A 23834-nucleotide genomic window follows, 5' to 3' on the forward strand; every position below is an offset into this window, starting at 1 on the left:
TAGGGGCTCAATAAATAGTTTGTGGAAGGGAAGGAAGGACCATGCGGTTGAAGAAGAGATTAAGAAGTGTTTCAGAGGTGAAACGACTAGCCTTGGGGACAGAGGAGATGAGATAAGGTGTATGGTAGAAAATTCAGCATTCCCTCCCGACGTTCTGTCTCATTCTCTGAAATTTCTTCTCCATCACGCACTTCAGGCTGCGATAACGAGGTGGAGTGTAGAATCCGACAAACGTCCTCTACCCCGGGCCGGGTGGAGGTTACCTGGCTGCGGCGGGGAGGTGGGCAGGCGGCAGGGAAGGCGGGGCAGCAGGGCGGGGCCCGGGGCGGGAGGTGTGGCCGGCGGGCGCGGGCTTGTGATTGGGACTCCGCGAGAAGGCCTGGGATTGGAGGGCCCAGGCAGAGCCCGCGAGGAGGTGACGCGGCTGCGGAGGTGACGCGGGAGGTCGCGCGCCCCTTCCGGCGCGGGGAGGGCGCTGAAGATCGGGGCCGCTCGGCCGCAGGCCGCCTCCAGCGCCGCGGGATGTAGCGCGGGGGACCGCGGCCCCCAGCAGAGCCCGCCCGCCCGGCTGTAAGTCTCCCAGGGGCTGCGCGGTGGGCAGGGACTCGGCGGGAGCGCGAGGACCCCGGGGGCCCCGACCCAGGCCTGCGGAGGAGACAGCTGTGGGGGGAACCCGCTCCGACTTGCCAGGGGGCTCGGGCCCCAGCCAAGGAGCCGCCTGGCCTCCAGGCATCCAGCCGGTCGAGGTTGTAAACATTTCCGGCCCCTCCCACTGCGCGCCGCCTCCGAGGCGGCCTAGGTGCGGTGGGCGCTCGTCCCCGGCTGTCCCCCGACTCCCGGCAGTCCTGTGAGTGCTGCGCCTTTAGCCCCACGGGGTGGAGATGCATGGGTTCCCCAGATCGGGACCAGAGAGCCAGAGTTAAGCCTGGCCCCGAGGCCGCCGCGCGTGGGGAGGGAGGGCTGCGGGCCTAGGTCGCGAACCGCCTCTCAGCGGGGAACAGCCGCATTGGGTTGCCAGGAAGCCCTAAGGTTCCTCCACCAACAATCTTTGGCAGGTCAAGTCCTGACAGTGCCCTCACTTTGATGGGGTGGGAAGGGAGGTTGGTGATCGCTCTGCAGGGTTAAGGTAATCCTGAAGGCTGAAATGCGGGGCAGACTCGAAGGTACTTTGGGGGAAAATGAAATTTCATTACCTTAGGTATCTAGGATTGATGTATACTATCTTCCGTTTGAGAATTTTGGTCTTCAAGCCTTCGATTTTTAAGAAAATAGATAAGTGTTTTTTTCCCCTCAGTTTCTGGTGCTCTTTGGGAGAATGGGAAACTGACAAGGCCAATTTCAGTTTACACCGTTTCAGATGTCAAAGGAGCACTAGGAGGCCATGGTACTTTACTAGATTAACCATAGTACTTCCCTCAAGTGATTCAGAAGACGGGCTAGAAAATACAGCGGAGAATACATAGGCTGCCATCTACAAAACAAATGATTGTAATGGCTGGTTCTTTTCTGAAATGAAGTAATAGTGGGGTCGGTTCACTGCTTTTCTCTTTTCCTAGTAGTTGGGTAGGCTACGATGGTGCAACTTCGGTTTCTGAGGTTGTATACTATCTGTATACTGCCAGGAATTTAGGGTGGTGCTAAACAGATTGCAATGTCAGGGTACCGGCTTGCAGCCACTAAATGTATTTACTCCAGGAATAACTTTTATGTACCCATATTGTGATTTGCACTTGGGAAATCAGTCATAAAAACTGATGTTACCTGTGAAGGCCCATGTTATGGTAGACCTCCGCAAAACTATACCTAATTGTAGAGTAGAATCTGAAAGCTTTCTATTCTCAATGGTCAAGACTTTGCCTGCAGGTAGGAGAGAATCTCAGAAAAATAACAGGGAGCAACATTAATCCACTGATCCCCATTGCTGATTTATAAAGTACACCACCTTAAGTAGGCTTTTAGGCTATTTTCAGTTTTTTAAGTCTGGCCTCATTTTACCTTTCCAGGACTCTATGGAAAAATGAATTGTTTACTGCCCTGGGGACTGTGTTCTTTCATGGCATGTTCACACCATATACCCTCCTGGAATGCCCTGTTTCCATCTCTTATCAATCTCCTGTCATAAAATCTTCCACAAAACTTTTTCTGATCACTTCAACTAAAGTTGCACTTTTCTTTTGAATTCCTCCTGCACATAATGGCACTAAGCCTTGTAGTAATGATATTAGCAAAGTTATTTCCCCCATTTAGAGGCCAACAACCATTTCAACCCTCTGACTCCTCTTTGCCTTGTCTCTGTGGCCACAACACCATGCGTATTGTAAGTAATCAATCGGTATTCTCAGATTAATGAAGGTTAGAAATTGCCCTTCTTTCTAGGCCAGTGTATTTGTTCTCTATTCCCATAGGAAATTTCCTTTGACTTCTAATACAAAGCCAAACTGAAACCCTTTAACACTCCTGCTACATTATCCTGTCCCATCTACTTATTATCACACAGGTAAGATAAGCAGTCGTCTTTATATCTAGACGCTTTGTGAATTATGGTGAGTTTTTTTTCTTGGACCAGTACTCATCAACGTTATGTCCATTTGTCCCTAATGTCACCTCCTGGACTTTGTTCCTCTCACCATGCTAAAAGTTGATTCCCTTTTTCCTGCTCAGAAATGTTGGGGGCATAGGCCGGGCACAGTGGCTCATGCCTCTAATCCCAGCACTTTGGGAGGCTGAGGCGAGTGGATCACCTGAGGTCAGGAGTTCGAGACCAACCTGGTCAACATGGCAAAACCCTGTCTCTACTAAAAATACAAAAATTATCCGGATGTGGTGGCAGGTGCCTGTAATCCCAGCTACTTGGGAGGCTGAGGCAAGAGAATTGCTTGAACCTGGGAGGTGGAGGTTGCAGTGAGCAGATCATGCCACTGCACTCCACCCTGGGGGATAGAGCGAGGCCCTTGTCTCCAAAAATAAAAGTGGGGGCTGGCATTGGCTGGGCACGGTGGCTCACACCTGTAATCCCAGCACTTTGGGAGGCTGATGCAGGAGAATTGCTTGAGTCCAGGAGTATAGGCTGCAGTAAGCTATGATTGTGCCACACACTCTAGCCTGGGCCTGGAACTGGCTGAACTTGGGAGCAAGACCCTGACTCCAAAAAGAAAAAATGGGCTGGCATTAAAATCCTTCATATGCCTGTATACTGTTCACTTTTTTTTTTTGTCATGACATTAGCAAAGTTTGCCTGTCTGTCAGGGCTCAAAAACACCTCTTCAGCCAGGCACAGTGGCTCATACCTGTAATCCCAGCACTTTGGGATGCCAAGGCTGGGCAACATAGTGAGACCTTGTCTCTACAAAAAATAAACAAAATTAGCTGGGCATGGTGGCACATGCCTGTAGTCCCAGTTACTAAGACTTGGGAAGCTAAGGTGGGAGGATCGCTTGAGTCTGGCACATTGAGGCTACAGTGAGCTGAGATCGCACCACTGCACTCCAGCCTGAATGACAGAGCAAGACCCTTTAAAAAAAAAAAAAAAAAAAAAAGACTTCTGTTGGGGAAGAGCTACAAAGGAAGTCAGACTGTTTTTCCACTTCAGAGTCTGGGACGCTTGGCATCGAGTAGGAGAGCTGAGGCCCTATATACTGTAGTTCGGTGATTTCAAACATGTGCCTTTGCTTTGATTCATATTTCTCCAACAAAGCTGTGAAATTATCCTGCCTAAGAGACAGTAGATAGGGGGAAAATGGCTGTATTCTTTGTCTATACTGCTAGACTGGTCTTGCTTTAGAACAAGAATCAAGCTAGGTATGGATAGAGGCTACTCATAGACTCTCTAAAGGCCCGGGAACTAAACTCTTAGAAACTTTGTGTCTTTGCCTCCAGAAAAGGTGTGCTGTAGCCTGGAAAACTTGGGAATTGGTTCACAATATAAATGTCTCCAAAAACTATAAGTGAAATAACTCTCCAGCTAACTGGCTGGTGATTAAAAATCAATCTTTTCCCCAAGTTTGGCACAGGATTATCTTATTTATAGGAGTACAAACAACCTCCCTGCTCCACAGCTTTACTCTCTAATATCCTAGGTTTACCCAGTTGGAAAGCTTAGTGGTAAAGGTTTATTAGCTTGAGTTGAAGAAATCCCATCAAAAATGCACTCAGTCGAGTTTGGCTCAAATATAATTTGCAATATTGGGTGTGGCAAGCTTGAGGGGAAAGGCATTTCCTCTAAAATACATAAGGACATAGAAAGCTGGCAGAAGGTTGGCTCACCTAGGATCGTTCTAACACCTTAGGGGTTTGTTCTGATTTTACACCATAGACTAAAACACACTTGTAATTCTCCATTGTTTGTGAGTGATCCACCCCATAGAAGTGGTATTTTCAGATCCTAGTATTATTTGCTCTTCTTTCTTGCCAGACGTCCGATCCCTATCTCTCCCTTTCCTGTCTCTGTGTTACTACAGTTTAGAAGACCAAACTGGACAATGGACTTTGCTCACTATGATGACATGATCTCCATTGACCTCCATTGTATGTACTTTAATGCATGATGATATATTTTGTATGATGAGTTGTAGCTGATGGCTGGTTTGTGAGTTAACTGGGGTCTCAGGTTTTGGTGGCTCTGGGTCTAGAAGATGTAGAGAGGTGGTATAGGAGCTAGTGATAGAGGAGCTAGAGGGAATCGGAAGAACTAATAGTAAATGATTTGGACTGAAAAGGGAAAAGACTTTGATGATAGCCAGAAGACTTGAGGGCATAAAAACTTTTCAGATCAAATGATGAAATTAGTAAGAATGCCAATCTGGATTCTGCACATGATCTTTGGACCCTAATTGCCCAACTTAAATTTTCTCTATATTATTCTCATTGCCTCTAGTAAAATAGTTACATAGCACTCAAAGTTACTAAATTTAGTGTGTGACCATTCTAGTTGAGGGGTTCTCTCCCTCCACTGCCCTCCTGGAGCAATCAAATTGTATCACTTATTTTTGTGCGTATCACAAACTACCTATGTTATCTGGCTCTTTGAAAACAATACTATAACTTGTTCAACTTGTATTTTGCACAGTGTCTTAGAATGCCTTAGGGTGCTAGTCCTAAATACACTTGCTAAATATTCAATGAATGTGTTGACTTACTCTGGGGAAAGGGATAAGAGAAGCCACCACAAGCACAAGAAAATGCACATAAGCCCTTATCTAAGTGGCTAGAAGCTAAGTCATATGCTGGCAAGCTGGAATCTGCCCCATTCATTCATTCATTTTGAAATGGGTTCTAACTAAAATAAAGTATATTTATTATTTTATGATCCATGTATTGCATCTCAGAACCAGAATTTTGTTTTGTTTTGTTTTGTTTCTGCCCTGGTAGCCTGATCTAAGTTACTGCCAACAGTATCCCAAGCTAAGTGTGCCCCTCTTTTCAGATTTATCTAAGATGCCCAAAAATATTTATGTTTTTTGCTTGTGATATAAAGTTGTTTTTTGTTTTTGTTTTTTTTTTTTGCTTGCGATATAAAGTATTTTTTAGTAAAGCTGCTGATTCAGTAGTACTTCACTTTGAGGAAATATGTTTTGAGGTCAGCCTATTGAGAAAGATTTCCTTGTGTCCCTCTCACGCGGGTTGCCCATCCTCGAGGTTTTCATAGGCTTCCAGCTTCCTGTTCTCCTTAGCTCAATTGTTCACTATGACTGTGTGCTGGCATCTCGTCAGAGTCTTGCACATTTAAAGGAAGAGGAACTGTCTATGTGTTGACACCATATAAAGGTCTGCTGTATAGCAAGTTATTGTTTTTGTCTGTCTTGGACTAGATTGCTGGTTGCTTTCAACTGTGCTTGTGGGTTGAGCATAGCATGACTCATGACTGTTTAGAAGCTTGAGGATTGCCCTTACCTGATGTGTTAGTAAGTGTTCTCCAGAAAGCACCAATAGGATACATACATATGGATAGAGATGGGATTTATTCGGGGAATTGGCTCATGAGATTATGGAGGCTAAGTCCCACAGTATGCCATCTCAAGCTAGACAATGAGGAAAGTCCGTAACTGGTTCAGTTTAAGGCTGAAGGCCTGAGAACCCAAGGGGCTATTGGTGCACGTCCCGGAATCCCAAGGCAGGAGAACCTGGAGTTTCTGATGTCCAAGGGCAGGAAAAGAAGGGTGTCCCAGCTCCAGGAGGGAAGGAGGGGGAGAGACAGAGAGAGTTAGGGAGTCAGAGAAAGAGATTTATAATCCCTGAGAAGGAATTGTGATTACTCTTAGATAAAAAAGAACTGACAGAAGATATCAAAGATATTTGTATATAGTGAATAGCCATGGATGATATAGTGTCTCCCTCAGGAGCAAAGTTATGTTTACTGCCCAATATAAAAGATTGGGGCTCCCTAAGCTTAAGTTTCCTCTCCTGGAATGCAACCCACTCCATGTGCAGATGTTACCTGGCCCTCCCTGCATTGCAATGTGGTTATTTGGGTTTGGGTGGGGCTTGGGTAACCAATGAAAGAAAATGCTAATATTCTGGCTACTGCTATTGCTATAACTAATAAAGTCCTTTGTATGGGGGTAGAGGTGGGGAGAGAACTAATAATTTACAGCATAGTGGAAATCTTTGGAAACTTTCTCCCTCTTTCCCTCTTTTTTTATTTGCATTTCCCTGAGGCCTGATTAAAGACTACTGTGAAAATCCAACCCAGGAAAACCTAAAGTGTCTGAGATTTTTCCTAGAAAATGGAATTCTGGGTTTTTCTGATTTTGTGTGTGCCTGTCTCTAGTTTCTGAAATACTCATTTGAGTGGGGCTTAGATTATGGGTTGTGGTGGTTGAAACAAGTTATTGTGGAGCTGGTTATTAGGTATGTGTGTGGCAAAGGGTAAATTGGGGCTGCCTCCTTGTCTTCACCTTCCTGCTTCCAGGTAAGTTCTTGCTTGCTTGCAGGACAGATTGTGATGAAAGCTTGTTATCCCAGGGTTGAACTCAGGCTATAATCCTATAATAGAATTAGTAGACTTCGCAGAGAAATTAACCACTAGGCATCTGTCCCACAACCAAGTTCCTTTTGTATGTATGACACATTTATCAGAGCATTTGTAGATAAGGTCTAACTGAGTTCAGTTGGCATTTAATTCATTTCTAAGCCTGGATGATCTTGTAGTAATTGCAGCCAGATGTGGGCTTTATATTTTTGTTCCTCGGTCTCAGAGCTAGGCCTTTCTTGGGCAGAGTGAGCTTTGGGAGTGGTAGATGAGATTCTTCTCACTAAATGGTTCCATACCTGTGGGAGGGAGTTGAGGGTGGGTAGCTGTTTTTCTATGGTGACAGTTTGGTGCAGTAACCATAGATCATATGAAAGCAAGCAACTAGGTGTTACATTTTCAGCCTTACCTATAAGATTAGTGAGGTTCTGGGTAAAGGTTGACATTAAAGAGGGAGGACAGGAATAGATTTCATTTAAGCAATTAACTGGCCTTTAGAATTGGAGACAGGATATGAGTTGATTAGCTTCTTATTCAGTATTAGAGTATAGAAATGAAACTGTAAGAGGAATAAATTGTCAATCCTTCATGTTTGTGTTTGCTTTTAGTGTCTACCATCAGAGGGAGATCTCTGCCCCCTGGGGCTGAGAGACCCCAACCTTTCCCCAAGCTGAAGCTGCAGGGTATTGAGGTACCAGCCAGATGTCTTCCCACAAAGGATCTGTGGTGGCACAGGGGAATGGGGCTCCTGCCAGTAACAGGGAAGCTGACACGGTGGAACTGGCTGAACTGGGACCCCTGCTAGAAGAGAAGGGCAAACGGGTAATCGCCAACCCACCCAAAGTAAGTCATCTTCCCAGGAGTCATCCCCTTGTTCAGTTTCTCTCCTTAGAACTCTGTCATTTTCTCTTTTTTAAGAGCTCACCATCCAAAAGGAGGAACATTGCATCCTGGAAATGTCTCTATCCAAGTCCCTATGATACTGTTATAAACATCTTGTTGTCTGCTTTCCCCATTGTAAGCTTTTGGGAATGCACTCATCTTTGTAACACCAGTGCTTAGCACAAGGCCTGCAGTCCAATAAATAATCAGTAAATATCTGAATGAATGAAGGAAGCAGTCAATTAGGATTAGGTTTGACTTCATGTAACACACAAAAATCCTTACAGTTTTGACAGGACAGAAGTCTCTCAAGCAAAAGAATTTCAGAAGTAATGAATCCAGGGCTGACATGGAGGATCCACCACTGTCAGGCACCTGTGTTGCTCTCCCATCACTCTTAATATGTGCCCATCATACCCACATTCTACCCACCATGAAAGGGAAACGAGAAGAAAGGCCCTCTCTTTCCCTTTTATTTTTATTGAGATAAGATCTCGCCATGTTGCCTAGGCTGATCTTAAACTCCTAGGCTCAAGTGATCCTCCTGCCTCAGCCTCCCAAAGTGTTGGAATTACAGGTATGAGCCACTGTGCCCGGCCAACTCTTTGCCTTTTAAAGGGACTATCAGGGCCGGGCACGGTGGCTCACACCTGTAATCCCAACACTTTGAGAGGCCGAGGCAGGTGGATCACCTGAGATCAGGAGTTCGAGACCAGCCTGGCCAACATAGTGAAGCCCCCTCTCTACTAAAAACACAAAAATTAGCTGGGTGTGGTGGCAGTCGCCTGTAATCCCAGCTACTCGGGAGGCTGAGGCAGGAGAATCGCTTGAATCTGGGAGGCAGAGGTTGCAGTGAGCCGAGATCGTGCCATTGCACTCCAGCCTGGGCAACGAGTGAAACCCCCTCTCAGAAAAACAAAAATAAATAAAGGGACTATCAGGAAGTACCTCATAAGACTTCGGCCAGAACTTACTTACATAACTATATTCAGCTGCAGTGGAGGTTAGAAAGTGCAGCCTGAGTAAAATTGCAGTAACATTGCCACCCTGAACAAAACCGTGGGCTTTGTTACTTATGAAGAGAGAGAATGGACGTTGGGGTAGACTGGCTGGAAGCTGTAGCACAAAATCTAAGATGGACCATGTGTTTACTAGTGACCATCAGCAACAGGAGAGAAATAGCCCAGAAAAGGAGTTGAACTGCCAGGCTTTCTATAGCCATGATTCGGAGCCTTGGGATAGAGAGAGAGAAAGTTCTCTCCCTTTCACAGGCAAGTGCTCTCCTGGGTGTGCTTTTTTTTTTTTTTTTTTTTGAGACAGAGTCTCACTGTCGCCCTGGCTGGAGTGCAGTGGCGCGTTCTCGGCTCACTGCAGGCTCCGCCCTCCAGGGTTCACGCCATTCTCCTGCCTCAGCCTCCCGAGTAGCTGGGACTACAGGTGCCCGCCACCTCGCCCGGCTAATTTTTTGTATTTTTAGTAGAGATGGGGTTTCGCCGTGTTAGCCAGGATGGTCTTGATCTCCTGACCTCGTGATCCGCCCGCCTCGGCCTCCCAAAGTGCTGGGATTACAGGCGTGAGCCACCGCGCCCGGCCCTCTGGGTGCGCTTTTTTAGGCCCTGGGGTCAGTACCGCTGTTTTCCATGGAACCAGTTCTGACGCCCTGGTACTTCTGGGAGCTGCTGTAGATACAAAGTTTCAATCATGACAGCATCCCTAGAGTCAGTGAACAGGGAACTCTGAACAGAATTATTGTTATGGAACTCTCTGAGACTCTGTCTTTTTCATTGTTTTGAAAACGTAGGCTGGGCATGGTGGCTCAGCCTGTAATCCCAGCACTTTCGGAGGCCGAGGCAGGAGGATCACGTGAGGTCAGGAGATTGAGAACAGCCTGGCCAACATGGTGAAACCCCATCTCTACTAAAAATACAAAAATTAGTCAGGCATGGTGGTGGGCGCCTGTAATCCCAGCTACTTGGAGGCCGAGACATGAGAATTGCTTGAACCTGGGAGGCGGAGGTTGCAGTGAACAGAGATCGCACCACTGTACTCCAGCCTGGGTGACAGAGGGATATTCCATTTCAAAAAAAAGAAAGAAAGAAAATGTAATGGCTTAGAAAAGAGAACTCTTTGGGAAACTGAGGAAAGTTAAGAACCACTATCCTAAAGAAAAGGATGTCATTCAGTACCTAGAGCTGGTGTATTCCCCCAATGCTAGTCTCTGTGACAGTCCTTCTTTTACGCACTGCATAGAATGTTCACTACAGCATTTACGAAGTATTAATAAATTTCTAACTAGTGTTGTAAACTCAGTATGTATGCTTTTGGAGAAGAGACCACAAGACCCTCTGTAGGAAAGAGGCTGGGCAGAAGGCATTAGGTTTGGGTTTTTCTGGGTCTCTCTGCTCTGGAATAGTACAATTTATGAGATGACTCCCTGGATTGTTGTGGGTTTTTTCCCCCATAGGCTGAAGAAGAGCAAACATGCCCAGTGCCCCAGGAAGAAGAGGAGGAGGTGCGGGTACTGACACTTCCCCTGCAAGCCCACCACGCCATGGAGAAGATGGAAGAGTTTGTGTACAAGGTATGGCCTATGAGCTTCTGTCCTGGAAGGGGAAGGGCAGCAGGCCTGTCTGGGATGTCCCCAGCCAGCAAGCTTGCACTGGGTCGAAGAGCTTTTACTCCTGGGAAGGAGTGGATTTGTTTTTTGGTTAAGATGAGGTAAATCAATGTGAAGACTGGCTAAATTTTTACTGCCTACTCTGTGAGGCATTGTTCAAAATATATTCTTAAACGGATTCTTTTCTATGCAAGGGGCGCCTTTGGAAGTCATCAAAATATTTCAATATGCCAGTAATATGAATGCCTTTGTTAACACATTAAATATACATGAATGATGAGCACTAATGTATTTTATTAAAATTTGTAATTTCTAAGTAATGATGAATAGAAACAGTATTTTGAGATACCTGCAGAACTAACGTGTGAGAGTATCTGATTTCTATTGGTGACAAAGCCACAAGTTCTACTAATACTGTGGTTTGTTGCTTATGCTTATAATTGAGGAAAATGCTCAATTTACTTAGAGGTAAATGGAAATACAATTTTTTCCATCTATTCCCTGGATCCTGTCCATAGTGCATGGATCCTAGATTAAGAACCCCTACTCTAAAAAGATGTGGTAAGAACTTAGAATCTAATTGGGGGGAGGGATGAGACATGAGATAGAATCTCCTGGAGAGGGACAAAGGAGGGATCTGTACATTTTTTAAAACAACGTTTATAATTTTTTTGTTTTTATTCAGTATATCAATTTTGAAATTTCAAGTAGCCTAAAGGAGGTTGTACCATATATATATATATTTTTTTTTGAGACAGAGTTTTGCTCTTGTCTCCCAGCTGCAGTGGCACGATCTCAGCTCACTGCAACCTCCGCCTCCCAGGTTCAAGCACTTCTCCTGCCTCAGCCTCCCGAGTAGCTGGGATCACAGGCATGTGTCACCACGCCTGGCTTATTTTTGTATTTTTAGTAGATACGGGGTTTCTCCATGTTGGTCAGGCTAGTCTCGAACTCCCGACCTCAGGTGATCCGCCCGCCTCAGCCTCCCAAAGTGCTGGGATTATAGGCGTGAACCACTGCGCCCAGCCTGGTTGGACCATATTTTCTTAAAAGGTTGAGAAACACTTACCTAAAACTTCTCCAGATAAACTAACATGAAACAAAGACAAAGAGATTTTTTGTTTGTTTGTTTTTGTTTTTGTTTTTTTGTTTTTTTTGAATACAGAGTCTTGCTCGGTCGCCCAGGCTGGAGTGCAGTGGTGCAATCTCGGCTCACTGCAACCCCTGCCCGCCAGGTTCAAACCATTCTCCTGCCTCAGCCTCCTGAGTAGCTGGGATTACAGGTGCCCGCCACCATGCCCGGCCAATTTTTTGTATTTTTAGTAGAGACAGGGTTTCACCATGTTAGTCAGGCAGGTCTTGAACTCCTGACCTCAGGTGATCCACCTGCCTCCGCCTCCCAAAGTGCTAGGATTACAGGCATGAGCCGCTACACTCAGCCAGGATTTTTTTTTTTTTTTTTTAATGGTCAAAATATGAGTCAGGACTCTGCTAGCCCCATTCATGCTATGTCTTGGATATCCCCCAGTCCAGGCTGGTTCTCCACTATTACCTAGGACCATTCAGAGCCTGACTGACATCTTCCTAGACTAGTTCTCCATCACTGCTTGTCCTTAGGGAAGGTACTATCTAGTGCCCTACCCAGAGAAAGTGTATATGTTCTAGGTCTGGGAGGGACGTTGGAGGGTCATCCCATATGATGTGCTCCCTGACTGGCTAAAGGACAACGACTATCTGCTACATGGTCATAGACCTCCCATGCCTTCCTTTCGGGCTTGCTTCAAGAGCATCTTCCGCATCCATACAGAAACTGGCAACATCTGGACCCATCTGCTTGGTGAGTGATTTGGATGGGGAAAGGTGGAATTTGTTGTCTCCCTAACTGCGAAGGGATTATAGAGCCCAACAAAGTTGTTCAGATCGATTGGCAGCTGGGATTCTACCTTTAAACTACTAATGACTTTAAGCTAATAACCTTGGTTGACCCTTGATCACTGATCTTTAAGACTGAGAGTAAAAGGCCTAGAAACCAAAGAAATTGGGACTAGATATTTTTTTGTGATCCCTGGCAGAACTGTTCTAGGTGGAGACAATTCCTTGTACTTCGTAATTTCCAACTGTAAAAGTAAAATGCCAACATTTCAAAATATGGTCTTTTTGTCTGGGTTTCTGTGACCAGTGCCACTTTCTTTGAAACATTGGACTGCAATTACACAGCTAAACCTCATAGCTTTCTGATTTTTTTTTTTATTTCAATAGCTCTTGGGTTACAAAGGGGTGGGGGGGGTTTGGTTACATGGATGAATTATATACTGGTGAATTCTGAGATTTTAATGCACCCATCACCTTAGTAGTGTACATTGTACCCAATATGTAGTTTTTCTGTCCCACACCCCTATCTCCCCCTCCCGCTTCTGAGTCTCCATAGTCCATTATATCATTCTATATGCCTTTGCGTACTCATAGCTTAGCTCCCACTTATAAGTGAGAACATATACAGTATTTGATTTTTCATTCCTAAGTTACTTCACTTAGAATAGTGGCCTTCAGCTTCATCCAGGTTGCTGCAAAAGACATTATTGCATTCCTTTTTATGGCTGAGTAGTATTCCATGGTGTACATACACCACATTTCCTTTATTCACTCATTGGTCAATGGACACTTAGGTTGGTTCCATATCTTTAGAGTTGTGAATTGTGCTACAATAAACATACATGTGCATGTGTCTTTTTCATATGACTGCTTTTCCTTTGGGTAGATACCTGGTAGTGGGATTGGTGGATCAAATAGTAGCTCTACTTTTAGTTCTTTAAGGAATCTCTATACCCTTTTCCACAGAGGTTATACTAATTTATAATTTACATTCCCACAAGGAGTGTATAAGCATTCCCCTTTTACCATATCCATGCCAACATCTGTTGTTTTTTGACTTTTTAATAATGGCCTTTCTTGCAGGAGTAAGGTGGTATTTCATTGTGCTTTTAATTTTTATTTCCCTGATGATTAGTGATGTTGCCTGTAGCTCTCTGATTCAAAAACATCAACCGTCAAAGTGTACACATTCCCTTTTTTCTTACAGGTTTTTTTTATTTTACCCTCCTGCAGGTTTCGTGCTGTTTCTCTTTTTGGGAATCTTGACCATGCTCAGACCAAATATGTACTTCATGGCCCCTCTACAGGAGAAGGTGGTTTTTGGGATGTTCTTTTTGGGTGCAGTGCTCTGCCTCAGCTTCTCCTGGCTCTTTCACACCGTCTATTGTCATTCAGAGAAAGTCTCTCGGACTTTTTCCAAGTGAGTTAAAAGAACACCATAGGAAAATACTGTGCACTGTTGTCACATCTTGAGATCCCAGTGCTTACTGGGTGATAGGAGCTCATATCACTCCTAAAGGTTTCTTGATATGCCAGAGGAAAGGCTCTCTGTTCTGTGGCGATAGTGGGGTGATGAAGCTTTTCTCTTAAACACTTCACGAACAGACTTACTGCATCCTCTTCAACAGATGGAGAGACCAATTGTGGCATATATTTTCTACCTGAAAAGTACTATCTTTTGTGAGGCTTAGAGTGCCAGTGCACTGGCTGCTTTCCAAGACCTTGTACAAGCGTAACTTACTATTAGCCCAAGCCAAAGTAGGGTGTGGTAAATAGTCTATGCTTCATTCTGCTGGTGCTCCTACCCAGCAGTCAAGTAAAGCTTATCTTTGCTGCCCATGCATTGCTGGAAGCTCCAGATGTCCATCATCGTGTGCTTTCTCTCTTGCCCAGCCGTGAGCCTGAGGTTCTATTTGTTTGCTTGTTTTTGTTGTTATTGTTGGTTTTGGTGGCGACAGTGGTGTATTATTTTGTTTTTTCTAACAACACCAGTAAGAAGGTACATTTTCCTCATTTAAAAAGTCAACTAAGATAGAAAAAGCTAGAGTATCCCTTAATACTACTCCCAATTTAAGAATTTTGTTTTTAGAACTCATTCTATCAGAATAGGAGAATTTTCAAAGCCTTTCCTGAGTGTGATGCTGGGAACCAGCTGGATTGTGATGGAATTTCTAAATTCAAGTGTCTACTACAGGAGATACGGCTGTTCACTAGTAAGGGAAAGGGATAGAGTTCTTTGAATGGGGATTCTTAGAGATTTTTCCATCGTAAAATAGAAGTGACCTTGTGGAATTTTAATCCAGAATACAGGATAGATTGTATGGGAATCTACAATACAGGATAGATTGAGGGAATGGTTAAATCTGGGAGCAGGTGGAGAACAGAAAGAGCTAGTTAAATGAGCCATACAAATTCATTTCCCCCACTGATTTGTTTCATTTTTGTGGTTCTTTTTAGACTGGACTATTCAGGGATTGCTCTTCTAATTATGGGGAGCTTTGTCCCCTGGCTCTATTATTCCTTCTACTGCTCCCCACAGCCACGGCTCATCTACCTCTCCATCGTCTGTGTCCTGGGCATTTCTGCCATCATTGTGGCTCAGTGGGACCGGTTTGCCACTCCTAAGCACCGGCAGACAAGAGCAGGTAGGTCGGAAGATGTACGTACACCTCAGAGGTATTTAGACCTTAGGCCTGATAGGCTCAAACCTATTTGAGCCTTAAGGTTTGCAGCTTGAGAACCCTACCCAAACCCTGATTTGTGTTTCAGAACTTTCAAAACAGCATCAATTTCAAAGCTCAGTTCTCAACCCCAAGTGTCATACTATTTCAGTAGAATGCCAATAGGACAGATCATTACCCAGCTGGTCAATTAACTGCAAGCACAGATGTAGCTACTCTTATACTTGGTTTGTGACAGTTTAAAAATGTAGCAAGCACAGTAATTTTAGTGACCCAAGTCCCAAGCTCAGACCAAGGGATTAAAATTAAAACACTCAGAGGCATTTTACTAAGGGAATGGAATACCTGGTTTGGTGAATGAAAATACCTTGAGCATAAACAGGTAACAAAGTAATAGCTACAAGCATAAACATCTTTGTGTTGTCTCATCTCATCTGGACTCTTATTTTAAGCTTTTATTACTTGCAGCAACACCACCAATTACCACTAGTCTTTAGTCCCTTTACAATTAATATCTGCTATGTTTTAACCTTCAGTTAAAATAATTAAGTATTGTCCGGGAGCAGTGGCTCACACCTGTAATCCCAGCACTTTGGGGGGCCGAGGCAGGTGGATCACTTGAAGTCAGGAGTTTGAGACCAGCCTGGCCGACATGGTAAAACCCTGTTTTTATTTAAAATATAAAAATTAGTTGGCGTTGTGGCAGGTGCCTGTAATTCCAGCTACTTGAGAGGCTGAGGCGGGAGAATCACTTGAACCTGGTCGGGGGCAGAGGTTGTAGTGAGCCAAGATCACGCCACTGCACTCCAGCCTGGGCAACAAAGCAAGACTCTATCTCAAAAAAAAAAAAAAAGAAAGAAAGAAAGAAAAGAAAAAAATAATAGCAATTAAATATTTATCAAGCACCAGCCACGTGCCATGCACTGTGCTTAAACAAAGGTATTTACAAAGATGGAGAGGTGGTCCCTGCCCTTCAGTTATGTGTAGTGTAATGATGAGACACGTACCCATTCTTCCCTTGCTCTTGCCTTACTTGTGTGTCCCAGCAGCTACAGGATAACTGCTAATCTGGGTATATCTGTCTACTCAGGAGGTCAGAGTTCTGGTTATGTAAGACTTTTATGATCTTAACAGGAAGCCTATCCTATGCTTCTCTGACTTGGGAGGCAACTGAAGCCTTGACATCTAAGTTCTGTACCCAAGTTAGCCATCAGAGAGTCTTGACATACCATTTTTACCTAAATTCCTTAACAGATAATGAAGAATATGAGATCTTTGTTCTTGGTGCTTAAAAGGTAGTAAGCACTTACACAGCTTCTTCCCATTCAGGACATAGAAGAAATATCTGTTGAGTGTTATCCATCTTGTAGCTAAGTTTCCTAAACATGTACTATTCATCCAAAAATAGCTAATTATCATAAACATTGAAATTCCAGAGTAAGATAGCAGTGCCTTCCATGCGGTGGCTGTTTCCTTGTTTGACAGTCTTATGTCTGTTCTGTTCAGGCGTGTTCCTGGGACTTGGCTTGAGTGGCGTCGTGCCCACCATGCACTTTACTATCGCTGAGGGCTTTGTCAAGGCCACCACAGTGGGCCAGATGGGCTGGTTCTTCCTCATGGCTGTGATGTACATCACTGGAGCTGGCCTTTATGCTGCTCGAATTCCTGAGCGCTTCTTTCCTGGAAAATTTGACATATGGGTAAGAAATGAATCTTCCAGCAGGTCCTATGATGGTGAGTGAACAGCCCAAAGTTAAAGGGCTGAGGAAAAGGTGGTAAGAGACTGGGATCATATAGTGTTTGGAGGTACATATATGTGCATTGAAGGAAAATCATCAATATTAACATTTTGGTGTATCTCTGACAAGGACTGTGTTTTTAAAACTTTCTAAATATACCACTTTAATGATATTAACAAATTTGTTTAATTAAGGAGAAACTAGAAGAAGCAAATGCTTTCTCCTACTTGTTTCTTATTCCTCCTTGCATTATCCTAAAGGCTCTTTTCTTTTTATTCCTACAGTTCCAGTCTCATCAGATTTTCCATGTCCTGGTGGTGGCAGCAGCCTTTGTCCACTTCTATGGAGTCTCCAACCTTCAGGAATTCCGTTATGGCCTAGAAGGCGGCTGTACTGATGACACCCTTCTCTGAGCCTTCCCACCTGGGGGGTGGAGGAGGAACTTCCCAAGTGCTTTTAAAAATAACTTCTTTGCTGAAGTGAGAGGAAGAGTCTGAGTTGTCTGTTTCTAGAAGAAACCTCTTAGAGAATTCAGTACCAACCAAGCTTCAGCCCACTTTCACACCCACTGGGCAATAAACTTTCCATTTCCATTCTCCTAGCTGGGGATGGGGCATGGTCAAACTTAGCCACCCTCTCCTCAGCAAGGCATCTACCGGCCCCTCACAGAGACAGTACTTTGAAACTCATGTTGAGATTTTACCCTCTCCTCCAACCATTTTGGGAAAATTATGGACTGGGACTCTTCAGAAATTCTGTCTTTTCTTCTGGAAGAAAATGTCCCTCCCTTACCCCCATCCTTAACTTTGTATCCTGGCTTATAACAGGCCATCCATTTTTGTAGCACACTTTTCAAAAACAATTATATACCCTGGTCCCATCTTTCTAGGGCCTGGATCTGCTTATAGAGCAGGAAGAATAAAGCCACCAACTTTTACCTAGCCCGCCTAATCATGGAAGTGTGTCCAGGCTTCAAGTAACTTGAGTTTTAATTTTTTTTTTTTTCTTGGCAGAGTAATGTAAAATTTAAATGGGGAAAGATATTTAATATTTAATACTAAGCTTTAAAAAGAAACCTGCTATCATTGCTATGTATCTTGATGCAAAGACTATGATGTTAATAAAAGAAAGTACAGAAGACACTTGGCATTCAAAGATTTCACATGTATGGTCTTGATTATTTGCACACAACTCCAAAACATTAAGTAAGACCTGTGATAATTTCAGATTCTCCTGAGGCACAAATTTGAATCATAGGCATTGACAGGCTGGCACGTGCAGGCCAATAAATGGACCTAATTGAATTCCTAGCATCCATTCCCCAATACAGCTTTACTTTTTTATGTAATTGTTGCATGGATTATCTTTTTACATTTTAAAATTTTTTTTTTTCATAGAGCCATTTGAAAAGAACAGACCATCTTGTTAGAGAAATCAGTATGCTATAGTAGTGTTCAATAATTAGGAGATTCTCAGGGCTGGGTGCAGTGGCTCACGCCTGTAATCCCAACGCTTTGGGAGTCTGAGGCGGGTGGATTGCTTGAGGCCAGGAGTTCGAGACCAGCCTGGCCAACATGGTGAAACCCCCATCTCTACTAAAAATACAAAAATTAGCCTCATGTGGTGGTGGGCGCCTGTAATCCCAGCTACTCGGGAGGGTAAGGCACGAGAATCACTTGAACCCGGGAGGTGGAGGTTGCAGTGAGCTGAGATCACACCACTGCACTCTGGCCTGGGCAACAGAGCAAGACTGTCTCAAAAAATAATAGACTGGATGCGGTGGCTCACACCTTTAATCCAAGCACTTTGGGAGGCTGAGGTGGGTGGATCATGAGGTCAGGAGTTCAAGACCAGCCTGGCCAAGATGGTGAAACCCCATCTCTACTAAAAATATGAAAATTAGCCAGGCATGGTGGCGGGCACGTATAATCCCAGCTACTTGTTGCTTGAACCTGGGAGGCGGACGTTGCAGTGAGCCAAGATCATGCTGCTGCATTCCAGCCTGGGTGACAGAGCAATACTCCATCTCAAAAAAAAAAAAAAAAAGTATAGTAATAATAATTAGAAGATTATCAAAAGTGTTGGAATACATCCCAAAGTTTAGGGATATATCCCATGTTGCCTAAGGTTGTCTCATCCAGGGGTCATTGCATGCTTTTCGGTGCTATTGTGAATTGTACTCAACCTGACATGAGTTCTATTCATTATATAGCGCAAGATATCAGTAATCACTTCTCAGCTAATGCAGGCAGTTTAAGGGCAGTCTTTTTGAGTTAAAGTTGGGTTCATGTCAAGAGTCAAGTTTCTACAATGGAAGAACAAATTATCCTTTTAAAAAAATAATCCACCTACACCAACAGGAAAAGTTTCTCTGCCTCAAGTAACCAAGGAAATGTAAATTAAAACCAAAATGATAACCTGTCTTACTCCAACCAGACTGAAACCAAATTAGAAGCCTAATATTGAGTGTTGGTGCAGATGTAGAGCAGACCAGATGCTGCTGGTGGAAGTATACATTGCAGGACCACTTCACGTGGACACACAAAGAGTGTATACATGTTGACAACATTCAAACATTTCGTGAAATGACACTATACAATATGAAATGCATCTGATATCTAACCTAGGTTACTTCACTTAAAAACAGTGCTGGCTGACCCACTAAATTGTTCTCATGACTCAGTAATGGGTCACTACTCACGCTTTGAAACACACCGCTCTTGAAAAACCTGGCTTGTACCAAAGGGTTCATTGCAGCTGTTTGTAGTAGCAAAATATTGCAAACAAGCCAAATGTCCAAAACTGTTGAATGGAAAACTATATCTTGGTGTATTCATATAACGAAACACTGCTGGTGAAAATGAATTACAGATTCAGCGAGGACTTTGCACCCAAGACTGTGTGGTAGATAGAGCTCCCTCTCCCCTCTCCCCTCTCCCCTCTCCCCTCCCCCCTCTCCCCTCTCCCCTCTCCCCTCCCCCCTCCCCCCTCTCCCCTCTCCCCTCTCCCCTCCCCCCTCCCCCCTCTCCCCTCTCCCCTCTCCCCTCTTTCCTCTTTCCTCTTTCCACGGTCTCCCTCTGATGCCGAGCCGAAGCTGGACGGTACTGCTGCCATCTCAGCTCACTGCAACCTCCCTGCCCGATTCTCCTCCCTCAGCCTGCCGAGTGCCTGCGATTGCAGGCGCGCGCCGCCACGCCTGACTGGTTTTCGTATTTTTTTGGTGGAGATGGGGTTTCGATGTGTCGGCTGGGCTGGTCTCCAGCTCCTAACCGCCAGTGATCCGCCAGCCTCGGCCTCCCGAGGTGCCGGGATTGCAGACGGAGTCTCGTTAACTCAGTGCTCAATGGCGCCCAGGCTGGAGTGCAGTGGCGTGATCTCGGCTCGCTACAACCACCTCCCAGCCGCCTGCCTTGGCCTCCCTAAGTGCCGAGATTGCAGCCTCTGCCTGGCAGCCACCCCGTCTGGGAAGTGAGGAGCGTCTCCGCCTGACCGCCCATCGTCTGGGATGTGAGGAGCCCCTCTGCCTGGCTGCCCAGTCTGGAAAGTGAGGAGCGTCTCTGCCCGGCCGCCATCCCATCTAGGAAGTGAGGAGCACCTCTTCCCGGCCACCATCACATCTGGGAAGTGAGGAGCGTCTCTGCCCGGCCGCCCATCGTCTGAGATGTGGGGAGCACCTCTGCCCTGCCGCCCCGTCCAGGATGTGAGGAGCGTCTCTGCCCGGCCGCCCTGTCTGAGAAGTGAGGAGACCCTCTGCCTGGCAACCGCCCCGTCTGAGAAGTGAGGAGCCCCTCCGCCCGGCAGCCACCCCGTCTGAGAAGTGAGGAGCGTCCTCCCTCCTCGTCCGGGAGGGGGGTGGGGGGGGTCAGCCCCACGCCCGGCCAGCCGCCCTGTCCGGGAGGCGAGGGGTGCCTCTGCCCGGCCGCCCCTACTGGGAAGTGAGGAGCCCCTCTGCCCGGCCAGCCGCCCCGTCCGGGAGGGAGGTGGGGGGGTCAGCCCCCCACCCGGCCAGCCGCCCCATCCGGGAGGGAGGTGGGGGGGTCAGCCCCCCGCCCGGCCAGCCGCCCCATCCGGGAGGGAGGTGGGGGGATCAGCCCCCCGCCCGGCCAGCTGCCCTGTCCAGGAGGTGGGGGGCGCCTCTGCCCGGCCGCCCCTACTGGGAAGTGAGGAGCCCCTCTGCCCGGCCAGCCGCTCTGTCTGGGAGGGAGGTGGGAGGGTCAGCCCCCCGCCCAGCCAGCCGCCCCGTCCGGGAGGGAGGTGGGGGGGTTAGCCCCCCGCCTGGCCAGCCACCCCGTCCGGGAGGTGAGGGGCGCCTCTGCCCGGCCGCCCCTACTGGGAAGTGAGGAGCCCCTCTGCCCGGCCAGCCGCTCTGTCTGGGAGGGAGGTGGGGGGGTCAGCCCCCCGCCCGGCCAGCCGCCCCGTCCGGGAGGGAGGTGGGGGGGTCAGCCCCCCGCCCGGCCAGCCGCCCCGTCCGGGAGGGAGGTGGGGGGGTCAGCCCCCCGCCCGGCCAGCCGCCCCGTCCGGGAGGGAGGTGGGGGGGTCAGCCCCCCGCCCGGCCAGCCGCCCCGTCCGGGAGGGAGGTGGGGGGATCAGCCCCCCGCCCGGCCAGCCGCCCTGTCCGGGAGGTGAGGGGCGCCTCTGCCCGGCTGCCCCTACCGGGAAGTGAGGAGCCCCTCTGCCCGGCCACCACCCCATCTGGGAGGTGTACTCAACAGCTCATTGAGAACGGGCCATGAAGACAATGGCGGTTTTGTGGAATAGAAAGGGGGGAAAGGTGGGGAAAAGATTGAGAAATCGGATGGTTGCCGTGTCTGTGTAGAAAGAGGTAGACATGGGAGACTTTTCATTTTGTTCTGTACTAAGAAAAATTCTTCTGCCTTGGGATCCTGTTGATCTGTGACCTTACCCCCAACCCTGTGCTCTCTGAAACATGTGCTGTATCCACTCAGGGTTGAATGGATTAAGGGCGGTGCAAGATGTGCTTTGTTAAACAGATGCTTGAAGGCAGCATGTTCGTTAAGAGTCATCACCACTCCCTAATCTCAAGTACCCAGGGACACAAACACTGCGGAAGGCCGCAGGGTCCTCTGCCTAGGAAAACCAGAGAACTTTGTTCACTTGTTTATCTGCTGACCTTCCCTCCACTATTGTCCTGTGACCCTGCCAAATCCCCCTCTGCGAGAAACACCCAAGAATGATCAATAAAAAAGAAAAAAAAAAAAAAAAAAAAAAGAAAATGAATTACAGTGACAAGCAACAACATGGTTGAGCCTCAGAAATAAGATCGGCAGGAAGGGAGGGAAGCAACAGAATACATTTGCATAATTGCGTGTATGTAAAATTAAGAAACTTGCTAAATTAATGATAGGTTTAAGGATACAAATGTAAAAACTTTAAAGAGGGAATGTTAATTTAGAATAATGTTTACCTCTGAAGGACTAAGAATCTTTAAAGTTTATGTTATTTTAAGTTAGGTGGTGAGCACCTACGTGATCCTTTTGCCTAAGATCATGTGATACTCACTGCCTTTATGCAATGAGTGTTTTATATGTTTAATCCAAAACCATTTTAAGTCTTAAAAAATGCTTAAGGAACTGTTGGCAGAAGTCACAAACTGATGACCTGTACATCAAAAACATCCGTAGACATGTTTGGCCTTGCACAGTGAGAGCAATCAACTGCTGCTCAAAAGCAGCTATGTATGTCCTTTATAGAAGGCTGGTGCACTCCAGTTCATCATGGTCCCTACCTAGAGTGATGGTCTCAGTGCAGTCATCTGCTGGCCTCTGCAGGCATCTCAGTTTGCAGCCGCTAGTATAAGAAATGGAAGGAAACCTAGGGATCATATCTGATCCAACTCCATTTTCTAGATAAGGAAATGAGATCCACAGCTGTCGAGAAGGCCTAGTGTGTGGGGGAGGATTGCTTGAGTCCGGGAGTTGGAGGCTGCAGTGAGCTATGATCACACCACTGCACTCCAGTCTGGGTGACAGAGCAAGAGCCTATCTCTTAAAAAAATAAAATAAAAAACAACCTAATGTGTGTTTCTTCATTTCTCCGTACTAGACAAGATCAGGGAAAGACGATCTAAGAGATAACATTATTGGGCACCTATTTGGTACTTTTGGTATGTCATTTTATATCGTTGACTCTGTGGAATACACAGTAAATGTAGTTAGAAAATAAGTTACTCTTTCCCCTAGTTCTTCATTCACTAATAGGAAAGGGATAGAATCAGATTCTCAGTTTTCATTCTTGGCCTCCTTTTTTTTTTTTTTTTTTTTAATTGAGACAGAATCTCACTCTGTTGCCCAGGCTGGAGTGCCATGGAGCAATCTCGGCTCACTGCAACCTCCGCCTCTGGGGTTCAAGTGATTCTCCTGCCTCAGCCTCCCAAGTAGCTGGGATTACAGGCACATGCCACCATGCCCAGCTAATTTTTGTATTTTTAGTAGAGATGGGGTTTCACCATGTTGGCCAGGGCTCGTCTTGAACTCCTGACCTCAAGTGATCTGCCCGCCTCGGCCTTTCTTTAATCACGGTTCATCAGTGTTTGTCATTTACTTATTCCATAGTGCCTAGCACCTAACAGATTTGAGGACCACACTGGATTTCAGCTGCTATGAATCTGCTTATTGCCTCATCTAGAAAATGGATGGAGTTACATCAGGTGTGATCTCTAGGTTTCCTTCCAGTTCAATACTAGTGGCTGCAAATTCAGATCCCTCCAGGAAACTAATAATTTTTCCTAAGGTGATGGACAGGTTTGGAGCCAGTATCTGAATCCAGGTCATTCTCATTTAAAGCTCGTGTTCTAAAGACTCAAATCACTTAAAAATTCCTTTTGCTCCTGTTTTCAATATCTTCTCTTGATTTTGTCAGAACTGCTAACTAGCAGCAAGTAACTATTACCTTCTTTCTCTAATTGCATACTTCTGGTTCATTCACTTACTTTCTAAATACTTGAGGACCTGTTATGTGCTAGGCATTACAGAACAAATGACAAAAACACTGATGAGCTTGGATTAAAGAAAGGCGAAGAATAAAAGCTAAGAATCTGATTTTACCCCTTTTCCTAT

General features: G+C 45.9%; 1 protein-coding gene across 4 annotated transcripts; it reads left to right on the plus strand.

The window, feature by feature from the left end:
• Positions 1 to 355: 355 nt before the first annotated feature.
• Positions 356 to 17913, plus strand: ADIPOR1 (adiponectin receptor 1). 4 transcript variants are annotated; one of them, XM_034943888.3, is made up of 9 exons: positions 359 to 570; positions 4458 to 4524; positions 7576 to 7810; positions 10314 to 10430; positions 12132 to 12303; positions 13572 to 13758; positions 14796 to 14983; positions 16526 to 16719; positions 17043 to 17913. In XM_034943888.3, exons 3-9 carry the CDS (start codon positions 7670 to 7672, stop codon positions 17169 to 17171), a joined length of 1128 nt encoding a protein of 375 aa, XP_034799779.1. In that variant the 5' UTR covers positions 359 to 570; positions 4458 to 4524; positions 7576 to 7669; the 3' UTR covers positions 17172 to 17913. The 4 variants fall into 4 exon arrangements, with proteins under 4 accessions (XP_034799777.1, XP_034799779.1, XP_008974860.1 ...); XM_055109537.2 differs by lacking the exon at positions 359 to 570 and adding an exon at positions 599 to 847; XM_034943886.2 differs by lacking the exon at positions 4458 to 4524 and having other exon boundaries at positions 356 to 570.
• The last annotated feature ends 5921 nt before the right edge of the window (positions 17914 to 23834 follow it).

Source organism: Pan paniscus, chromosome 1 (assembly GCF_029289425.2).
Source record: "Pan paniscus chromosome 1, NHGRI_mPanPan1-v2.0_pri, whole genome shotgun sequence".
Lineage (NCBI taxonomy): Eukaryota > Metazoa > Chordata > Mammalia > Primates > Hominidae > Pan > Pan paniscus.